Consider the following 20,653-nt stretch of genomic DNA (forward strand, 5'->3'; position numbering starts at 1 on the left):
TTTGCAACTAGGGTACAAGATAATCCACATTCTCTTGGATTGCTGTGATCAGGTGTAACAGCAGTCACATTACCCTCAGCTTTTCAGACAGCGCAGAATTAAAATTAAGATGCAGACAAAGCAGTAGTGGGATTAAGACGGAGAAATAATAAGACTAGGACAGTAAGGTTAAGAAACAGAGCTGTAGTAAATTCACTAACCTCGCAGTGTAAGAAATATGTAAATTCTTAGGTAACCAAGCACATCACACAGAAGGAGCCAGATCACGAGAGAAGAGGTTTAAGCTCTAATCTAATAGTGCGACTGCTCCCTTTGCTGATTGGTTTTAAGCCTTACCTGCTCATATCGTAGGCTTCAGTAGAAAGCAGACAATTGCCTACAATACTGAACAAACTGAAGAGCCTATTGATAGCATACTCATCAAAGCTATATATAGTTGGTAGAATTGCAGCAAAGCCTGCGAGATTGTAATTCTGAATTAAGTGCTGTTACATTAAGCTAAATTGACCTCAATTCAGGTTGTATTGCAAGTTTCAATCTGAGTGCAACTATTTTATGAGCCACAGCTGCATTATCTCAGTCGCGAGTTAAGAGACCAAAGTAGTACTAGAGAGATATAACTGCGATGCTGTTATTTTCTTATCTCTGATGAGCCAAGAGTTAAATGGTTTTCAACCTGGCAGAATGTTGCTTAATTCATATTCACTTTGGCTTAATGTCTGAGAATTCAAAGTGACCGAAATGAAACCTTCAGCTTCAAAGATGAATGTATTTTTCCTTGATCAGTTATGGGCATTGTGATGTCAGAATTTTCCAACTAGATGCCCATATCTCAATGGGTTCTGGTCTCATATTTGAATATTCTCATCTTAATGAATCTATGATATCCATTAATCATTCCTACAGTGTACAAGTAATTCAGAATACCTTTGGTTGGTGGAAGTGCTCTACCAACATTCTCATCTGAATGGATTGACCTGACTTTTATAAATATTTAAATTTTGTTGCAGCACCTGTTGGGTGCATACAGTGGGAGTTTAGGCCCAGTTCACACCAATCAGGGTTGACAATTGGTTACAATATTTCAGTGATTCAGTATAAACAAAATGTGCAGTAAATTTGAATTGATTTTTAAGGCGCTCTCTTTCCACTCAAAGGTTGCTGTGTGCTGCATCTGTTTTTTTGTCATCCTCCCACTGAACTTGGTGGGGACTATTCTTGGTAGAAATATGTCGGGACAGCCCAACTTTCCTTGCCGTGTCAATGCAGTACCACGTCCAATTCCAGAGAAGAAATGGTGAGTACATAGAAAACTTAGTAACCATCTGTTGGATTATGTATTGTTTGTTTCTTAAGAAAAAATGCATAAATTATTTTTTGCATGTTATTTAAAACCTGTTAAAATTGCATTTTTTGCATACAGCAGAAATTAGTTCCATGCGAGAACTCGAGTTGGATAAATCAGTGGTGCGGGTTGCAGTATCCTTTGTATGGTTTAAATGCCATTGGATGCCATGAAACCTGCTCCCTTGTGTCACCAAGTGTTCAGAATCAACCTCATGTACTCCAGTAGAATGTAATCACATCAAGCTGTCACTTGTGGGACCAGTCTAGTGCAGACAACATTGAATACTGTTCATGGGGAGGCACTTAAGGTATTGATGAAAGCTAATTGGAACAATGATTACCAAACAAAATTTGACACCGAGCCACATAAAAAGATAATCGGACAGATGACCAAAAGCGTGGTCAAAGAAGTAGGTTTTGAGGAGCATTTTGTAGGAGGTGGGAAAGGTAGAGAGGCAGAGAGGTTTAGGGAGAGAATTCCATAGCTTTGGGCTGAAGCAACTGAAGGTGCATTTGCCAATGGTGGAGCAATTAAAATCCGGGAGGGGTGTACAAGAGGCCAGAATTGGAGGAGTACAGACATCTCTAAGGGTTGTAGGGCTACAGGAGGTTGGCAATAGGAATGGGTAAAGCCATGGTGGGATTTAAAAAAACAAAGATGAGAATTTTTTAATTTAGGCATTGCTTAATCGGGAGTCAACGTAGGTTAGCAAGCAAAGGGGTGTTGGGTGAACGGGACATGGGCAACTGAGTTTCCGATGAGGTGATGGTTATGGTGTGTGCAATGTTGTCCAGAAGAGTGTTGGAATAGTCTAGAGGTAACAGTGGCACTGATGAGGGGTGCAACAGATGAGTTGAGACGGGGCAGAGACATGCAATGTTTTAGAGGTGTTCATTGGTGGTCTTAGTGATGGAGAGGATATGGGGTTGAAAGCTCAACATGACTCCAAGATTGCGAGTGGTCTGGTTCAGCCTCAGAGTTGCCATGGAAAGGGATGGATTCAGTGGCTAGGGAACAGAGTTTGTGACGGCAACTGAGGGCAGTGGCTTCGGTCTTCCCAATATTTAGTTGGAGGAAATTTCTGCTCATCCAGTACTGGATGTCAGACAAGCAGCATGACAAATCAGAGGCAGTGAAGCCGTCAAGAGAGGTGGTGGTGAAGTAGAGCTGAGTGTCGTCAGCGTACATGTAGAACCTCTCATGTTTTTGGATGATGTCACTGAGGGGCATATAGATGAGAAATACGGAGCCAAGGGCAGATGCTTGGGGGACAGCAAAGGTAACAGTGCAGTAGTGGGAAGAGAAGCTATTGCAGTTGATTCTCTGGCTGCAACTGAATAGACAGGAATGGAACCAGGCTGGGCAGTCCTGTCGAGCTGTATGATGGAGGAGAATGGTAACATTAAGTGTCAACAGCTAAAAATGAATCAAGAAGAATAAAGAGGGATAGTTTACCATTGTCAGCCACAGAATGTAATCAGTGCTGTGGCGGGGCAGATGCCTGATTGAAGGTAAGTAACCCAAATATTTTCACTGACTTATTGACTGAGGTTATATGATTGACTGCCACCAGCCAAGTAAAACTACATGTATTGTCACTAATACTTCACAAATAAAAAAAAAAGGTAGGATATTAACATAAAGGAAACTGATCAGTTGTGCAAGCTGACTACTACTTGACATTTTCCTATTGCTATAGAGTAAACATGGGTCAGGCTACTTCATCGTTAAAATCATGTTTTTTATTTTAAATTAGAAATACACGGTTGGTGTGTTAACGTATCTCTGGAAGATACCAACCAAAGATTGTGGTTTCAAGTCCCACTCCAAGGTCCCACGGCACTATTTGAAGAGCAAAGAAGCTCTCCCTGTATCCTGGCCAATATTTATCCCTCAACCAGCACCAGTAAAGCAGATTGTCTTGTCATTATCACATTGCTCTTTGTGGGAGCTTGCTGTAGGTAAATTGGTTGCCAAGATTCCTTACATTGCAACAGTTACATTTTTTTTTAAGTACTTCAGTGACTGAAGCACTTTGGAATGTCCTGAGATTATAAAAGGCACTATTTTAATGCTAGTCCTTTCTTTTCTGGGAAAGATTGGTTAATGTTTGAATTTAGACCCTTAAATACTGGCGTGAATGCCAGACTGAATATTTTTACTTTATCCTTGTGATGTGGACAAGGCTGCATTTATTGCTGGTAGTGTTTTTACTACTAAGTGGCTTGCCAGGCTTCTTCAGGTGGTGTTGAGAGGCAATTTATCAAATTCTGATTCTCAATTTGCCATGACTTGAACTCCTGACCCCTGGCTTGCTTGTTCAGAACCATAATCACTGAACTAGCATACCCTTGAAAATGAAAAGGTAGAGAACTACAGGTAGAAGCCAAGTCCGGAACATGCAGTTGATGAGGTTAACAGTTTAGAGTTTTTTTATATGAAAGTCTTAAAGAAGTGAAGGTGATGGAGAGATTAACTCTAGCAGGGAAAATGAGAGGATTAAACTAGCTCCTAAAAGGAGGAGAATGAAACAATAGATGGTTGAAGAAATGGGTAGGAAATTCAAGAAGTTTAACAACTTCAGACCATATCCTCCTTCCCTCATTTTTCTGCCTGACTTATTCATGTCCCCCATTCAATAAAAGACTTGCTAATGTAGTTGCAGCTGTCACATAACTGAAATGTTCAGTGTCCATTTTGCTTACAATCCTCACTAGCATGCAACAGGGTGCTTAAGATAGTAATTTAACATTTTAAATGCACCTTGTATAAATGCTGAGTGGACTATAGAATACCATTTTTATCCAGCTTTACATGAGTGCTCTCTTGGGGGTAAAAAGGCAATTCACAATTTCTTTCAGTGGGGTGGAAACGAGGCTTTTTCCTCTGTTTTTGGAAGGTTAGAAGTGGTTAACCTTCTGACCTTGCTAACAGAAGAAGTAAGCTCACAGTATCAAAATAAAAGGCCTCTCCACAGTTGGAATCTCTTTTGGAAAATGCCAGATGATGCTTTCTACGTCTTGCAGTAAGTTGACTATTGCTAATTTTGATCTTGTGTTGCAGGTTCATGGAGCCAGCTGTTATTGTATGTCTGGGTGGAATCCTGCCTTTTGGATCTATTTTTATTGAAATGTAAGTCTCTTTGTATTATTGTACTATGGGGTATCCATTATACCTCAGCAAAGGCTCATATTGTTATTGTGTAGTTCAAGGCTGAATTCACAACTTACATTGATTCTACATAATATATTGAACGTTATAGTCATATATGCGTTCGGCATTAATGCTTAAAATATAACAGCCTCAGGAAGAAAGATGGAGACTGGGTTACTGTTTTTTAATATGGAATTGAATCACAATAGCTGCTTAAATGAAAATTTTGAGCAAGAGAAGAAATGATCAGTTTAGCGAGCCACATTTAAACAAAAGCGAAATGCCATACTCCCTGGTATGGAAGGAAGGTCTTACGAGGAAAGGCTGAGGGACTTGAGGTTGTTTTCGTTGGAGAGAAGGAGGAGGAGAGGTGACTTAATAGAGACATATAAGATAATCAGAGGGTTAGATAGGGTGGATAGTGAGAGTCTTTTTCCTTGGATGAGGATGGCAAACACGAGGGGACATAGCTTTAAGTTGAGCGGTGAAAGATATAGGACAGATGTTAGAGGTAGTTTCTTTACTCAGAGTAGTAGTAGGGGCGTGGAACGCCCTGCCTGCAACAGTAGTAGACTCGCCAACTTTAAGGGCATTTAAGTGGTCATTGGATAGACATATGGATGAAAATGGAATAGTGTAGGTCAGATGGTTTCACAGGTCGGCGCAACATCGAGGGCCGAAGGGCCTGTACTGCGCTGTAATGTTCTAATTATACTTAAGCAGGTCAGACAGCATCAGTTCTGATGAAAGGTCATCGATCTAAAACATTAACTCTGTTTCTGTCTAAAAATGCTGCCTGGCCAGCTGAGTATTTCTAGCATTTTCCACATTTAAACGCTGTTTTAAATATATTTCAGTGCAATCTGAAAAATATTGAGGTGTTTAATTGAGACTGGTCATCTGTAATACTTGCCTTGCAGTGTTGCTGGGTCTTGGTGTATTGTTACAAATATACTACAGAAAATATCACACTGAAGTCGCTATGTTTCAATGTAGCACTCGTGTGACAATTCACTTCATTCGTCACCACGTCTAGTTGTTCCACCTCTACTGGCAGCTTTGACAAACCAGTAGCCACCTGTGTTCTACAACTCCAAGCTCTTGTCCAGAAATAACCCAAGTGTGTGCTTTTTACAATTCAAGTGAAAATTTCATGTAGCCATCTGTACTGAAATAATTTAATGTTGACTGCAATAATGTTTTGAGTTTCTAAATTGCAACTGCATTCGTGAAATTTAATATAGAAGCATTTGGGAAAAGTGTAAAGTTCAGGATATTGTTTGGTTATTTGGAGGTATCTGTATCGACAGATAAAAACTTGTTTCATACCCTTTTTGTTTAAACTTGTGTGCAATCTGGATTCAGCCTTGTGGGGGGGGGGGGGTGAAGTTTTAAGCCAAATCCAGTTCTTGAAGTAGCTTGACTGCTGTAATTCCCATCCAAACTTTTTGAGATTGGGCACATACATCTAGGAACCATTCCTACTTTTGCCTGAACTTGTTCTTCAGTCATCAGAGAAAGGGAGCAGCCAGATCCTGACTGGAAGTGGAGTGGATGCAGTTGGAACCATTTTGTTTCGTGAAAATGGGATTTTAAAAAATGCATGTCTCCACTTTGCTGCTTCCTTTTCTGAAATTTCTGACTCTTAATGGGATTTAGTTCCAAGATCACTGCTATTTCCTCTGGCTCCTCATTTAAGTGACCATTCTTAGTGTGAGCCAGGACAGCAGGTGTTAGCTGTTTAGTTGGCCATGGTGAGCATCACAGCCAACTCCAATCCTGTTTCCAGTGGTAGCCACAGGATAACAACCAGCCGTGGGACACCTGGCAAAATATTTCTTTCCCTCGCTCGAGCTCCGAGGTCAATTGTAACTTATTAGTTGCTGTTCTGACAGCATGTGTGGAAGAGAGTTTACTGTAGGAACATAGGAAGATAGGAACAGGAGTAGGCATTTCAGCCACTCGAGCCTGTCCCACCATTCAATGAGATCATGGCTGATCCGCAGCCTAACTGTGTATACCTACCTTTGGCCCATATCCTTTAATATCTTTGCTTAACAAAAATCTATCTCAGATTTAAAATTAACAACTGTTCTAGCTTCAGCTGCTCTTTGTGGGAGAGAGTTCCAAACCTCCGCCACCCTTTGCGTGAAGAAGTGCCTCCTAACATCTCTCCTGAACGGTCTGGTCCTAATTTTTAGACTATGCCCCCTAGTTTTAGAATCTCCAACCAGTGGAAATAGTTTATCTTTATCTAGCCTGTCTTTTCCTGCTAATATAATGAAGACTTCGATCAGATCACCCCTTAACCTTCTAAATTCTAGCAAAAACAGGCCTAAATTTGTGTAATCTCTCCTCGTAACTTAACCCCTGTAGTCCAGGTGTCATTCTTGTAAACCTACGTTGCACTCCCTCCAAGGCCAGTATATCGTTCCTAAGGTGTGGTGCCCAGAACTGCTCACAGTACTCCAAGTGGGGTCTAACCAGGGTTTTGTACAGCTGCAGCATAACCTCTGTGTCTTTATACTCCAGTTATCTAGAAATAAAGGCTAGCATTCCGTTAGCCTTTTTAATTATTTTCTGCCCTTGCTCCTGAACCCCCAAATCTCTTTGGACATCCACTGTACTTAACCTCTTCCCATTTAGAAAGTACCCTGCTCTATCCTTTTTTGGTCCAAAATGAATAATCTCACACTTGCCCGCATTGGAATCCATCTGCCACAGTTTTGCCCACTCACCTAGTCTGTCAATATCTCTTGGCAATTTTACTGTGTGTAAGTCTTTGTTCCATCTTCCTTCACAACTAAAACAGTGTTTCACACTTGACAAATTAACTATTGACTGGAAATGATTCTTGTGCACTTGATTTTTAAGTTGACCCACCTCCTTTATTTATTGCTGGAAAGGATCTTGGATATGCCACTCTGTCGGTGTGTTTTTTTTTAAACTTTGGGAAGTCTGAACTGCTTAGCTGATGCTTTTTTCCCTCAGCCATTCTAATGTAAAATAACAAACCAGCTTTCAATCAAGTCTTCTGTTGAAATAGCAGGATGCAGCATTCTCACTTATATTTGTGAAGCAGAATAGATTTGTAAAGTAAATTTATGTATATAGAATAAAGGGCACAATTCTAAAGGGGGTGCAGGAGCGGAGGGACCTGGGTGTATATGTGCATAAGTCATTAAAGGTGGCAGGACAGGTTGAGAGAGCAGTTAATAAAGCATACAGTATCCTGGGCTTTATTAGTAGAGACATAGAGTATAAGAGCGAGGAAGTTATGTTGAACTTGTATAAGACACTAGTTTGGCCTCAGCTGGAGTATTGCATCCAATTCTGGGCACTGCACTTGAGGAAAGACATGAGGGCATTGGAGAGAGTACAGAAAAGATTCACGAGAATGGTTCCAGGGATGAGGAATTTCAGTTATGAAGATAAATTGGAGAAGTTTCGACTGTTTTCCCTGGAGAAGAGAAGGCTGAGAGGTGCTTTGATAAAGGCATTCAAAATCATTAGGAGTCTGGACGGAGTAGTTAGAGAAACTGTTCCCACTTGTGAAAGGATCAAGAGCGAGAGGGCATAGATTTGAAGTATTTGGTAAGAGAAGCAAAAGTGACATGAGGAAAAAAGTTTTCACGCAGCGAGTGGTTAAGGTCTGGAATGCGCTGCCTGCGAGTGTGGTGGAGGCAGGTTCAGTTGAAGCATTCAGAAGGGAATTAGACAGTTATGTGAAAAGGAAGAATGTGCAGGGTTATGGGAAGAAGGCAGGGGAATGGAACTGAGGGAATTGCTCTTTGAGAGCCAGTGCGGACACAATGAGCCGAATGGCCTCCCTCTGCTCTGTAACCATTTTGATATAATATAGACAGTTATGCAGTGTCCAGTTGAACTGCAGGGGGGTCGCGGGAGGAGATTCGGCAATCCAGGTACTGATTTTTGCTCATCCAAACGAACATTGTGATCATTTTGAACTGCATGACACTAGAGTTTTTTTTATTCGTTCATGGGATGTTGGCATTGCTGATAAGGCCAGCATTTATTGCCCATTCCTTGAATTGCCCTTGCGAAGAACCGCTGCAGTCGCATGGTGTAGGTACACCAACTGAACTGTTTGGTAAGGACTACAAGGATTTTGGCCAAGCAACAATGAAAGAACAGCAATATATTTCCAAGACGGGATGGTGTGTGACTCGGAAGTGATGGTACAGTTCCCATGCGCCTTCTGCCCTTGTCCTTGTATGTAGTAGAGGGCGTGGGTAGGAAGGTGCTGTTGAAGGAGCTTTGGCAAGTTGCTGCAGTGCATCTTGTAAGTGGTGCATACTGCAGCCACTGTGCACCAGTAATGCAGGGCGTGAATGTTTAAGTTGGTCGATGGGGTGCCAATCAAGCGGGCTCATTTTTCCTGAATGGTACCGTGCCTCTTGAATGTTGGAGCTTGAATACCCAAGCTGGTATTTCATCACACTTCTGAAAAGTTTTGGGCAGTTGGGAGGTGAGTCACTTGCCACATAATACCCAGCATCTGACCTGCTGTTGTAGCTCCAGTATTTATGTGGCTAGTCTTAAGTTTCTGGTCAGTAGTGATCCCCAGGATGTTGATGGTGGCATAGTGGTAATGTTACTGGGCTAGTAATCAGTGGTCCAGACTAATGCTCTGGGGACACAAGTTCAAAACAACCACGGCAACTGGTGGAATTTAAATCTGAATTAATTAATAAATCTGGAATTAAAAGCTAGTCTCAGTAATTGTAACCATGAAACAACTGGATTGTTGTAAAAACCCATCTGGTTCAGTAATGTCCTTTAGGGACAGAAATCTACCGTTCTTACCCAGTCTGAACTCTGAAATGGCCTAGCAAGTACTCACTTGTACCAAACCGCTACAGAAAAGTCAAAAAAGAATAAAACTGGGTGCACTACCCAGCATCGATGTAGGCACAGGAAACAACAGCAGCACACCTTGCCCAGTCGACCCTGCAAAGTCCTCCTCCTAACATCTGAGGACTTGTGCCAAAATTAGGAGAGTTCTCCCACAGAATAGTCAAGCAATAGCCTGACATTGTCTGTAAGGTATGATTTGGGGGATATGACTATGTTCCAGCACCAGCCCCTGGGTATGTCCCATTCCACTGACAGGACAGACTCTCAAGAGTTGGTGACACAGTGATATACAGTCGGGACCCCATGATGTCTCTTGGCATCAATGCAAACATGGGCAAAAGAAACTTGCTAAGTACTGTCTGTTTCTCCCCCCAACCTTCCCTCAGCTGATGAATCCATACTCCTCCATGCTGAACTCCACTTGGAAGAAGCACGAAGGGTAGCAAGGGCACAGAATGTACTCTCGGTGGAGTACTTCAATGCCCATCACCAAGCGTGGCTCAGTAGCACCGCTACTCTGACCAAGCTGGCAGAGTACTGAAGGACATATCTGCAAAATTGTGCCTGTGGCAGGTGGGGAAGGAACCAACAAGAGGCAAAACCCTGCTTCACCTCGCCCTCACCAGTCTACCGGTTGCAGATGCATCTGTCAATGACAGTATTAATAGGAGTGACCACCGCACAGAGCTTGTGGAGACGAAGTCCCGTCTTCATACTGTGTTGTGTGGCGCTACCACCGTGTTTAATGCAATAGATTCAGAACAGATCTAACAGCACAAAACTGGGCATCCATGAGGCATTGGGGGCCATCAGCAGAATTGTATTCAGCCGCAATCTGTAGCCTCATGGCCTGGCATATCCCTCACTCTACCCATTGCCATCAAGCGAGGGGATCAACCCTGGTTCAATGAGGAGTGCAGGAGAGCATGCCAGAAGCAGCACCATGCATACCTAAAAATGAGGGACCAACCTGGTGACTCTAAAACACAGGGCTACATTCATGCTAGACAGCAGAAGCACCATGCCATAGACAGACCAGACTAAAGATCTGCATTCCTGCCACAACCAGTCATGAATGGTGGTGGACAATTAAACAACTAACCAGAGGAGGAGGCTCCACAAACATCCTCATCCTCGATGATGGGGAAGCCCAGCACCTCAATGCAAAAGACAAGGCGGAAACATTTGCCACCATCTTCAGCCAGAAGTGCCGTGGGGATGATCCATCTCTGCCTCCCCCTGAAGTCCCCAGCATTACAGGTACCTGTCTTTAGCCAGTTTGATTCACTCCGCATGATATTAAGAAACGGTTGAAAGCACTGGATACAGCAAAGGCTATGGGCCCTGACAGCACCGAACAGTAGTACTAAACATTCAGTCCCTCCAGCACAGTTGGTGCAGTGCACCTTGTATACGGTACACGCTGTGCGACGGCGGTGGTGGGTGGGGTACCTGTCAAGCGGCCTGCTTTGTCCTGCATGGTATCGAGCTTCTTGAGTGTTGTTGGAGCACCGCTCATCCAAGCAAGTGGAGAGTATTCCATCACACTCCTTACTTGTGCCTTGTAGATGGGAGCAAGCTTTGGAGAGTTGCGAGGTGAGTTCCTCACTGCAGAATTCCCAACCTCTGACCTGCTCTTGAAGCCACAATATTTATATGGCTGGTGGAGTTAAGTTTGTCCTCAATGGTAATCCCCAGGATGTTGATGGTGGGGGATTCAGTGATGGTAATGCTGTTGAATGTCAGAGAGATGGTTAGATTTTCTGTTGTTGGAGATAGTCATTGTCCAGCACTTGTGTGGTACGAATGTTAATTGCCACTTATCAGCACTAATAAAGCATCCCATGGCACTTTATAGAAGCATTGTAAAACAAAATTAGGCACCAATCCACATAAGGTGATATTTGGGCAGATAGCCAAAAGTTTAGTCAAAGAGGTAGTTTTTAGGGAGTGTCTTAAAGGAAGAAAGAGAGGTTGAGAGTCAGAGATATTTAGCGAGAGAATTCCAGAGCTTGGGGCCTCGGCAGCTGTAGGCACGACCACCAATGATAGATCAATTAAAGTAATGGATGCTCACGAGGCAAGAATTAGATGAGTGCAGGTATCTTGGAGAGTTGTGGAGCTGGAGGGGATTAGAGATAGGGAGGGGCCAGGCCATGAAAGAAATTGAAAACCAGGATGAGAATTGTAAGGCATTGTTTGACCTCATGTCCAGATCATCGGTCCAGACCTCTGGATTATTAATATAAAATGCACGTCTGGCAGCATCTGTGGAGAGAGAAACAGAGTTAACATTTCAGGTTGATGAAATTTCATCACAACTTGAATTGCTCTGGATTATTAGCCCAGTAACATAACCACTGTGCTACCATACCCACTGCCACCGATGCCACTGAGCAGTTTGAGATGTTGCACAAGAAATTTCACAATATTAGAGTATTGGTTTAGGAACATAGGAGCAGGAATAGACCATTCAGCCCATTGAGCCTGCCCCGCCATTCAATACGATCGTGGCTGATCACCGACTTCAATACCTTTTTCCCACAGTATCCTCTTATCCCTTTATGTCATTGGTATTTAGAAATCTATCAAACTCTGCTTTAAACATGTTCAATGACTGAGCTTCCACAGACCTCTGGGGTAGAGAATTCCAAAGATTTACAACCCTCTGAGTAAAGAAATTTCTCCTCATCTCTGTCCTAAGTGGCTTCACCCTTATTTTGAAATGATGTCCCCTGGTTTTAGACTCCCCAATCAGGGGAAACATCTTAGCTGCATTTACCCTGTCTATCCGTTTAAATCAGGGATGTCCATCCCTTTTGCGTGAGGGACCACATTACAATTTTTGTCCTACATAGGGTGCCGGTGAACAAATTTCAGAAAGATAAAGGCATTGGAAATTTCTTATTAATCAAAACAAAAAATGTGCATTTTTGTGAACAAGCTTTAAATATGAGAAGACTAATATATTAACTTACTTTCTCATCACTCTGTTGAACATTGATTTAGCGAGATACCTGGCATTGTTTTCGATTGCGCAAATAGCCAATGTATGCCCGCAAACTTAATGTAGTGATGTTGAGTATTCCAGATAGATGTCCCATCTGTCAGGAGTGATCTTGATCTTAATAATATTAAAGCAAAATACTGCAGATGCTGGAAATTTGAAATAAAAACCAGAAATACTGGAAATACTCAGCAGGTCTGGCAGCATCTGTGGAGAGAGAAGCAGAGTTAACGTTTCAGGTCAGTGACCCTTCATTAGAACTGGCAAATATTAGAAATGTAACTGGTTTTAAGCAAATAAAGCAGGGGTGGGGCAAGAGATAACCAAAGAGAAGGTGTTGATAGGACAGGGTCACAGAATAACTGACCAGAAGGTCATGGAGCAAAGGTATGTTAATGATGTGCTGAAAGACAAAGCGTTATGCAGAGTGAGTGTTAATTGACAGAAAAATGAACAGCCTGGTGCCAATCACAAAAACGAAAAAAAAAAGTGGGTAGGCACAGTAGAAACAAACTAAAATAAAATAAACAAATAAAAAGAAAAAATAACTAAAAATAAAAAGGTGTGCCCATCATGCTCTGATATTATTGAACTCAGTGTTCAGTCTGGCAGGCTGTAGCGTGCCTAATCGGGAAATGAGATGCTGTTCCTCGAGCTTGCATTGATGTTCACTGGAACACTGCAGCAATCCCAGGACAGAGATGTTGGCACGAGAGTGGGGGGGGGGTTGATATGGGCAGCAACCGGAAGCTCGGGGTCATGCTTTCAGACTTGATCTTGTTTTGATGCTTTTCATTATTGAAAAAAGCTGTTCACAGCAATATGTGCTGCCAAACAGTACAATGAATTGAAGGACATATTTTGATAAATTTGGTTAAGACACTGAGGAATATACTGACTAAAAATATTAGAAGAATATTTGTGTCATTGTCATTTTGGACCAGACTGTAGCAACATGCCACCAGTCCCTGTTAGTTTTTAAAGAGCAGTTTATTGTACAGACATGGTTGTTTTAGTAATCAATATATGGGTAATTTGAATCGCGGTGGAGAGTAAAGCTCCCAGACAAATTGGTGAGATCAGTGGAAATTAAATCAATTATTTTGAACAGTACCATAAACAAACAAGTTACCGACCCATGAAGCGGTGGCATTTTTTATTTTCATTTCTGTATGAGGTAAACTTCTGGCCTTTAATGCAAAGTTTTCAGAAGAGGAGAGAGAAATAACAACAGGATATAAATGTATAATTTTGCAGGTGGAGTCGGGGCCAATTTTTTTGCACATTGTATTTGTACCAATTGAATATGAAATTAAATGTCAGTAAATTAATTAACTGATTATTTTCTGTTCCGATACGAGCATGATTTAGACCACTAGGTGAAGGAACATGGCTAATTTGCAGTTCTGAAGAAGGGTCACTGACCTGAAATGTTAACTCTGCTTCTCTCTCCACAGATGCTGCCAGACCTTCTGAGTATTTCCAGCATTTCTTGTTTTTGTTTCAGATTTCCAGCATCTGCAGTATTTTGCTTTTATTTTTATGGCTAATTTACAGTTTCATGCACTGTAGCAGAATCAGCCACTTCAGCATTGTCTGAAATTACAGCAAATGTTTCAAATTACCATAATATCAGAACTCAAAATAGATGAGCATGTTTTCCAAATTTAACAGGGATGCGTAAAAACAGCAACATTATAAAGTCGAAAAAATATATTTTAATAGACAGTGAGAAGGGATGCACGCACAGACCAAATCCACTCAGTCACGGGTCAGTGGTGCCCTCGCTATAAATGTTGATATACGACTCGTAAACATCCTAATCTGTTTCCAGCTCCTCCAGCAGTTTACTGAGCCAGGCTGCGAATGCTGCCTCTCCGCTGGGCACAGACATATTGTGTGAGCGGGGTCCTGACAAACCTGTAGCCACCTGCCGAGGTGCCTAACATTCCAGCAATGCTGGGTTTCGACCCAAGGCGGCCACCCTAGCTGGTGCTAAAGCAGAGCCAAGTTTGAAATTCTGATTCAAAGCTGAAAGAATATGGCCGAGAGTGGAAAGCGCGCAACAAGGAGGAGGACGGCGCAGTGGTTGGCACCGCAGCCTCACAGCTCCAGTGCCCCGGGTTCAATTCTGGGTACTGCCCACTCCCTGCCTGTGTGGAGTTTGCAAGTTCTCCCTGTGTTTGCGTGGGTTTCCTCCGGGTGCTCCGGTTTCCTCCCACATGCCAAAGACTTGCAGGTTGATAGGTAAATAACAACGCAGGATGGATAGAAACCTTTGGCAGGCTGGATTCTGTCCCGCAGGCGGTATGTTGGACAACCCAGGTTTAAATGTAATAGTTGTGTCATGTATTGATACCAGGTACTAAATTAATTGCAGCAATGGCATGAATTAACTTCCTATGTCCCATTGTGGAAAATGAGTAGAAAACCAGGTATGTCATTTAATGTATTATTGAGTAATAGAATAGATTAGTGTACAGGAATTGTAAGGTGTTGCCACTGATTTTAATCATTTGACCAGTGCTTAAGCAGATTAATTGAAAAAACATTAATTTTGAGTAATTTTCTCTCCATCGTTAGGTACTTCATCTTCACTTCATTTTGGGCTTACAAGATTTATTATGTATATGGCTTTATGATGCTTGTCCTGGTTATTCTGTGCATCGTGACAGTCTGTGTGACCATTGTCTGCACTTATTTTCTGCTCAATGCTGAAGATTACAGGTGGTAAGTTGAACTCTTATATGTGTTTGAACCTTGGTAAAAATTTCTTCTGCTCAAGTCTGAAACCTCTTCCAAAAAAAAAAAGTAAATCCTGCCACTGGACTAAGCCACATTCACAAAAAACCTGATTCTATCTCATCATAGACATAGTTTCACAAATACCAAGGGCCTCCAATACTTTGTTCAATTGGCTGTTCTTCAAGGGGAAACCTAAATAGTGCATTTCATCAGGCATAGTATCCACGAAGAACTTTGTCATTAAGCCTCATCCTGTGCTCACCTTACATGCAGCATCACATGCTCACTGACACTGTGGATTGGGAACCCTGGCCTTGTATATGGAATGCCCATTTGCTCACATAGTTATCGCAACCTGTGGTAATTTGGAATTAGTTTTCCTTTTTTTTTGTGTGACGTGCCCTGCTCCAAGGTTAAACACTTTATTTAATGTAGCATTTTAATCTAATGACCAAAGGAGCTACGTTGTATTAGTTTTGTCGAAAAGCTGACATTTTGTATAATAACCATGTTGGGATCCTTTGACTCTCATTGCAGCAGCAGCATAGACTTTGAACCATTCACCTCCTTCCCACAGCCTATTGCAATAAAGAGCCCCATACAGAGTGGGGTCAGACCTTTGCCATGTGACTCTGCTTTTTGAATTAGATGCAGCTTTTCATTCAGAACAAAACAAAACTATAGCACAAAGATCTGTTTCTAAGACAAGACAGGCATAGCTATCAGAATTTGGACTGCGTTTTACATTATAAAATAACGGCTGGTTTAATACAATTGTGACACTGTTCGTTTCTCAAACTAAGCTCCACAGATGAGTTCATTTTCTACCTAAAACTTGTATTGTCCTTGAGATCTTTCTCATTTATAGAATGTTTTCACTCTCAGAAGCATATTAGCCATCATTCTTGCTTAATGAGTCATTTTTAAACAATAGACTTGTTTCTATTGCAGGCAATGGACAAGCTTCCTTTCTGCCGCATCCACTGCAGTCTATGTTTACATGTACTCTTTCTACTACTATTTCTTCAAAACAAAGTAAGCAATTATATTTTTCATTTCATATTTAATCCGTATCAAAACGTTGTCCATATTCTCTGGTACTTGGGAATATTTAATGCAATATAGGAGTAAATTGATTTAAAGAGCTTTTTACTAAGTTAAACCAACTTCTGTGTTTCATATTATTCATCCCCACAACCCTTTTTAATTTCTGCCCTGACTTTCTAAGAGTGACACTGTGCAATGGAATGACAACTTGCATTTATATAGCATTTTTAACATAATAAAATGTCCCAAGGTGCTTCACAGAAGCATTGTAAAAAAAAAAAAAAAAATTGAAACCAAGTTCCAAAAGAAGATATTAGGGCAAATGACCAAAATTTGGTCAAGTTTTAAGGAGCATCTTAAAGGAGGAGAGGAGAGGTTTTGGGAGGGAATTCCGGAGCTTAGGGCCCAGGCAGCTGAAGGTACAGCCACCTAGAGTGGAGCACTAAAAATCGAGATGCTCAAGAGGCCAGAATTAGAGGAGCGTGCATATCTCAGAAGGTTGTTGGGTTGGAAAAGATTACAGAGATAGGAAAGAAAGAAGCCATGAAAGGGTTAACTGGGAGCCACTGTAGGGGGTGGTGTGACTTGGTGCAAGTTAGGATGTGGGCAGCAGAGTTTTGGATGACCTCAAGTTTACAGAGGGTAGAAGGTGGGAGGCAGGCCAGGACTGCACTGGAATAGCCACGTCTAGATGTAACAAAGGCATGGCTTAGGGTTTTAGCAGCAGATGAGCTGAGGCAGTGGCAAAGTTGGCACCAGCCTCTGACTTCTGGGACATGGTTTTAAATCCAGCCCAGCCCAGTGCCGCTATTGTCTCCTCTGTCTACTGGCTGTAAAGGTTCTATCTGAAATAAGTGGCCACTTTAACTTCCTTCCTAGGAATTGGTGGACATGGCCCCATTGCACAACATTGCCCCTAATTTGGCATGGAATATCAGTTTTGTTCAATGCACAGGGTGAATGCTATGCGAGTTGGAAAACTCGTGCTACTTTAGAAATGAATTTCCTCTAAGGTACAGTGGGGCAGTGTAGAGGGATGTTTACTCTACATTTAATGGTACCAACTGATTACTTGCTAGCACTGTGGAGCCCATATGGAAAGTACTCCTCAACTCCATCACGTAATTCACCCAAAAAATGAAAGGGTTAGAATTGATGTCTATTAAATGCAGGTGGTTTTATCATTTAAAATGTTGTTCTCGCTGCTCTCTTATGCTTTACTTTACCATGATGCCTGTCCTAAAATGCAGTAATACAGAAACAGTGATAACTTATTCATCTCCTCGAGCCTGTTCCGCCATTGATTTTAGATCATGGCTGATTTGTACCTCAACTCCATTTACCTGCATTGATCTATATTCCTTAATGCCCTTGCCCAACAAAAGTCTATACATCTTGGTCATGAAAATTCCAATTGACTCAGCATCCACAGCCATTTGTGGAGAATCCCAAATTGCTACTATACTTTGTATAAAAATGTGCTTCCTGATTCGAAAGGAACAATTCCTGAATCCAGAGAGCTCCAGAAAGCTTCAATTTGCTCACCTGTATTTTTTAAATACCTTGCGGTGGAAACAGTCAAGTCCTTGAAATTTGTCTATCTTAAGTCCCATTATTTTCTCCATTGCCTTTTATTGGATTTAAATAAATTTAACAAAAAAGTCATATATTTAGGTTCCCTTGTACTGCAGGTCCTCTTCCTCCACTGTGAAAATGTACTGTAGGCATTGGCCAGTGACTACATTTATGTATGCTCAATATATATACTAAATTGTTTTATCCAATTCTATTTGCAAATATAGAAGTTTAAAGTGTAGCATTTACATTTCATACTTCCAATTGTGCCACATCACCACTATACTTGAAAATAAGCTGCAAGAAATTTACGTGATTATGGAATTCTAGTTCTTGTTCCTCTGGTCCAGAGGAGTACAATGCTGAGGAGTGAAAATCTGTGGGTTTCTATGTGCAGTTTACCTCACAGCAGCATTCCTGTATTTATTGAGCTGTTCAAGGAACCATTAAGCAGAAGGTCACTGTATCCCTCCATAATCCCATCCACACTACCCCTGGCAGAAACAAAGGAAAATTAATAGCAAGATGAATGCAAGCTGATTTTATGTAATTTGTGAAACTTATAGAAAGCAGAATTGTACAAGGTCTGGAGCCAGCTTACTTGCTGCTCTTGTTTTAAAGAAAGAAGCAGTCGAAGCAAAATTCATAGAATCATAGAAATTAAAGTGGGATACTAACTCTGGCAGAAGTGTGGGAAATTGATCGGACACGGGTTGAGGGCCCTGTCAACCACAGTGGCGGGGGAATCCTCGGTTGAGGAAAAAGAAAGATATATTAGAAGTGCTGTTGTGGAAGGGCGCATCATCAGAACAGATGTGTCGGAGACAGAGAAACTGGGAGAATGAGATGGAGTCCTTACAGCAAACTGGGTGTGAAGAGCTGTAGTCAAGGTAGCCGTGGGAGTCAGTGGGCTTCTAGTGAATTTGGTGGGTCAGTGAGCTTATAATATATTCTGCCAATAACACTCTCTGGACAAATGCTTTGTCTTTTACTACAACCATTACCGCTCACTTTACCTTTGTCCCATGACATCTCCCCTGCCCTCTGTCCTATCGCACATCTTCCCTTTTGTTCTCTTCCCCACCTCCCCCGCCCTTCACTTGCTTAAAACCTAATACATTTCTAACCTTTGCCAGTTCTGATGATGGGTCACAGACCTGAAATGTTAACTCTGCTGCTGTCTCCACAGATGCTGCCTGACCTGCTGAGTATTTCCAGCATTTTCTGTTTTTATTTCAGATTTCCAGCATCTGCAGTATTTTGCTTTTATTTTACGAACTCTGGTGCTTGATATAAGACTTCCTCAGTGCTAACCTACTAATCCTTTCTATCTGCACTCGAACCTTTAAAGATCTGTATACCTGTACCCCTTGATGTCTGTCTTCCTCCACAATTGAAGATCCTGCCATTTACTTCATTTTACTGTACTTTTTTCCAAAATTTCCTACTCCACATTTATCAGACTAATAATCAACTCAGTGGAAAACTTGCTACAGCCAAAATGGCTGCTCTTGTTTGTTAACATTAGTCACTGCACTTCAAAAGGTAACCCATTGGTTTTGACGTACTTTGGGATGTCCCCAGGACCTAATCAGTTGCTTTATGAAAGTAAGTACATTCATTCTGGTCAGTTGCTCCTTTAAATTACTCCAGTGGGACATCGACTTTGCACAGTGCTTGCACCAAGCCCATACCTGGCATTGTGCTTGGTGTCCCTGTGACTTGCATTTGATCAGCCGTGATCGTATTGAATGGCAGTGCAGGCTCGAAGGGCTGAATGGCATATTCCTATTTTCTATGTTTCTGTGACTGTAGTATGCCTTCCTTGTTGCAAAGTTTTACCATTGTCATTGAACAAAAACTTGTTTGTGTAATAATACATTTCAGTTTGTCTTTCATGTAAAATATCTAAAAATGTACTAAAATACAGAATTTTGTAGTGCATGTAGGGTTAAAATGTACATTTGGTCACATCCAAGACAATTTAGCCAGCTAGTGTTAAGAGCTAAATAATTTTATGCTTGTCTGTTAAATGTTCTACATTGAATGTGTGCTAATTAACATTGTTTACTTTCTTCCTGTAACAGGATGTATGGACTGTTTCAAACAGCGTTCTACTTTGGGTACATGGCAGTATTCAGCACTGCACTTGGGATCATGTGTGGTAAGTACAATGCTGGAAATGCACAAACCAAGGCTAAATCAAAGTGCCAGAAGGCAGATAGATGATAAATCTAGAGTTGCTAGCTTAAATCCAATGCCTACCAGGCACTTGATTTTATTTTTTGTTGAAAAGATGGGCTGTGGTTTAGAATTAAAGCATAGAGTTGTCTATAATTATCGTCAGACGTTTGCTTCAATGACTGTCCCAGACTTAACGGTAAGCCATACTTTGTGTCCATCCTATTAGACGGAAGTTAACACTTACTCTAATTTGGAGCTGTACTTTATTCACATGGCCATTAAATCAGGAGCTCCAGCATTTACAGGATGGAGATACTTTTCCCTACTCACCACAGTTTGATATGTGTCCATTGGATCTCCTTAACCCATTGTATCTGTGCTCAAAAAATTGAAAACTAGCCCCACGCTGTCCCGTATCCTCGTTTCTCTGCTGGAAATATTAGCTATTTCCTTAAAAACTGAAACAGTCTCTGCCGCCTTTTTCTAATGTATACTTTCTCTGGCCTCCTTATAATTCGATCTCGTCATAAGTGTTTTCTTAGTCAATCCCCTCTGCACCCTCTCCATAGCCTTAGCATCCTCCTTGAAGTAAGGCACCCGGAGCTGGACACTGCGGTTTAACCAATAATTTGTAGAGCAAAGTGGGCATATCGGTGAGAGCAGGATCAAAATTTCCATACTAACATACGAACATATGAATTAGGAGCAGAAGTAGG

General features: G+C 41.6%; 1 protein-coding gene across 1 annotated transcript in view; it reads left to right on the forward strand.

Annotated features, from left to right (window-relative positions):
- The window catches only part of tm9sf3 (transmembrane 9 superfamily member 3), a 146,953-nt gene that overhangs the window by 113,353 nt on the left and 12,947 nt on the right, over positions 1 to 20,653 (forward strand). Inside the window, exons 10-14 of the mRNA XM_068020250.1 lie at positions 1,158 to 1,297; positions 4,412 to 4,480; positions 14,970 to 15,116; positions 16,083 to 16,166; positions 19,841 to 19,917. Of these exons, the coding sequence (XP_067876351.1) occupies positions 1,158 to 1,297; positions 4,412 to 4,480; positions 14,970 to 15,116; positions 16,083 to 16,166; positions 19,841 to 19,917 (517 nt within the window). The remainder of the gene's footprint in view (positions 1 to 1,157; positions 1,298 to 4,411; positions 4,481 to 14,969; positions 15,117 to 16,082; positions 16,167 to 19,840; positions 19,918 to 20,653) is intronic.

The sequence above is a fragment of the Heterodontus francisci genome, chromosome 42 (genome assembly GCF_036365525.1).
Source record: "Heterodontus francisci isolate sHetFra1 chromosome 42, sHetFra1.hap1, whole genome shotgun sequence".
Classification (NCBI taxonomy): Eukaryota; Metazoa; Chordata; class Chondrichthyes; order Heterodontiformes; family Heterodontidae; genus Heterodontus; species Heterodontus francisci.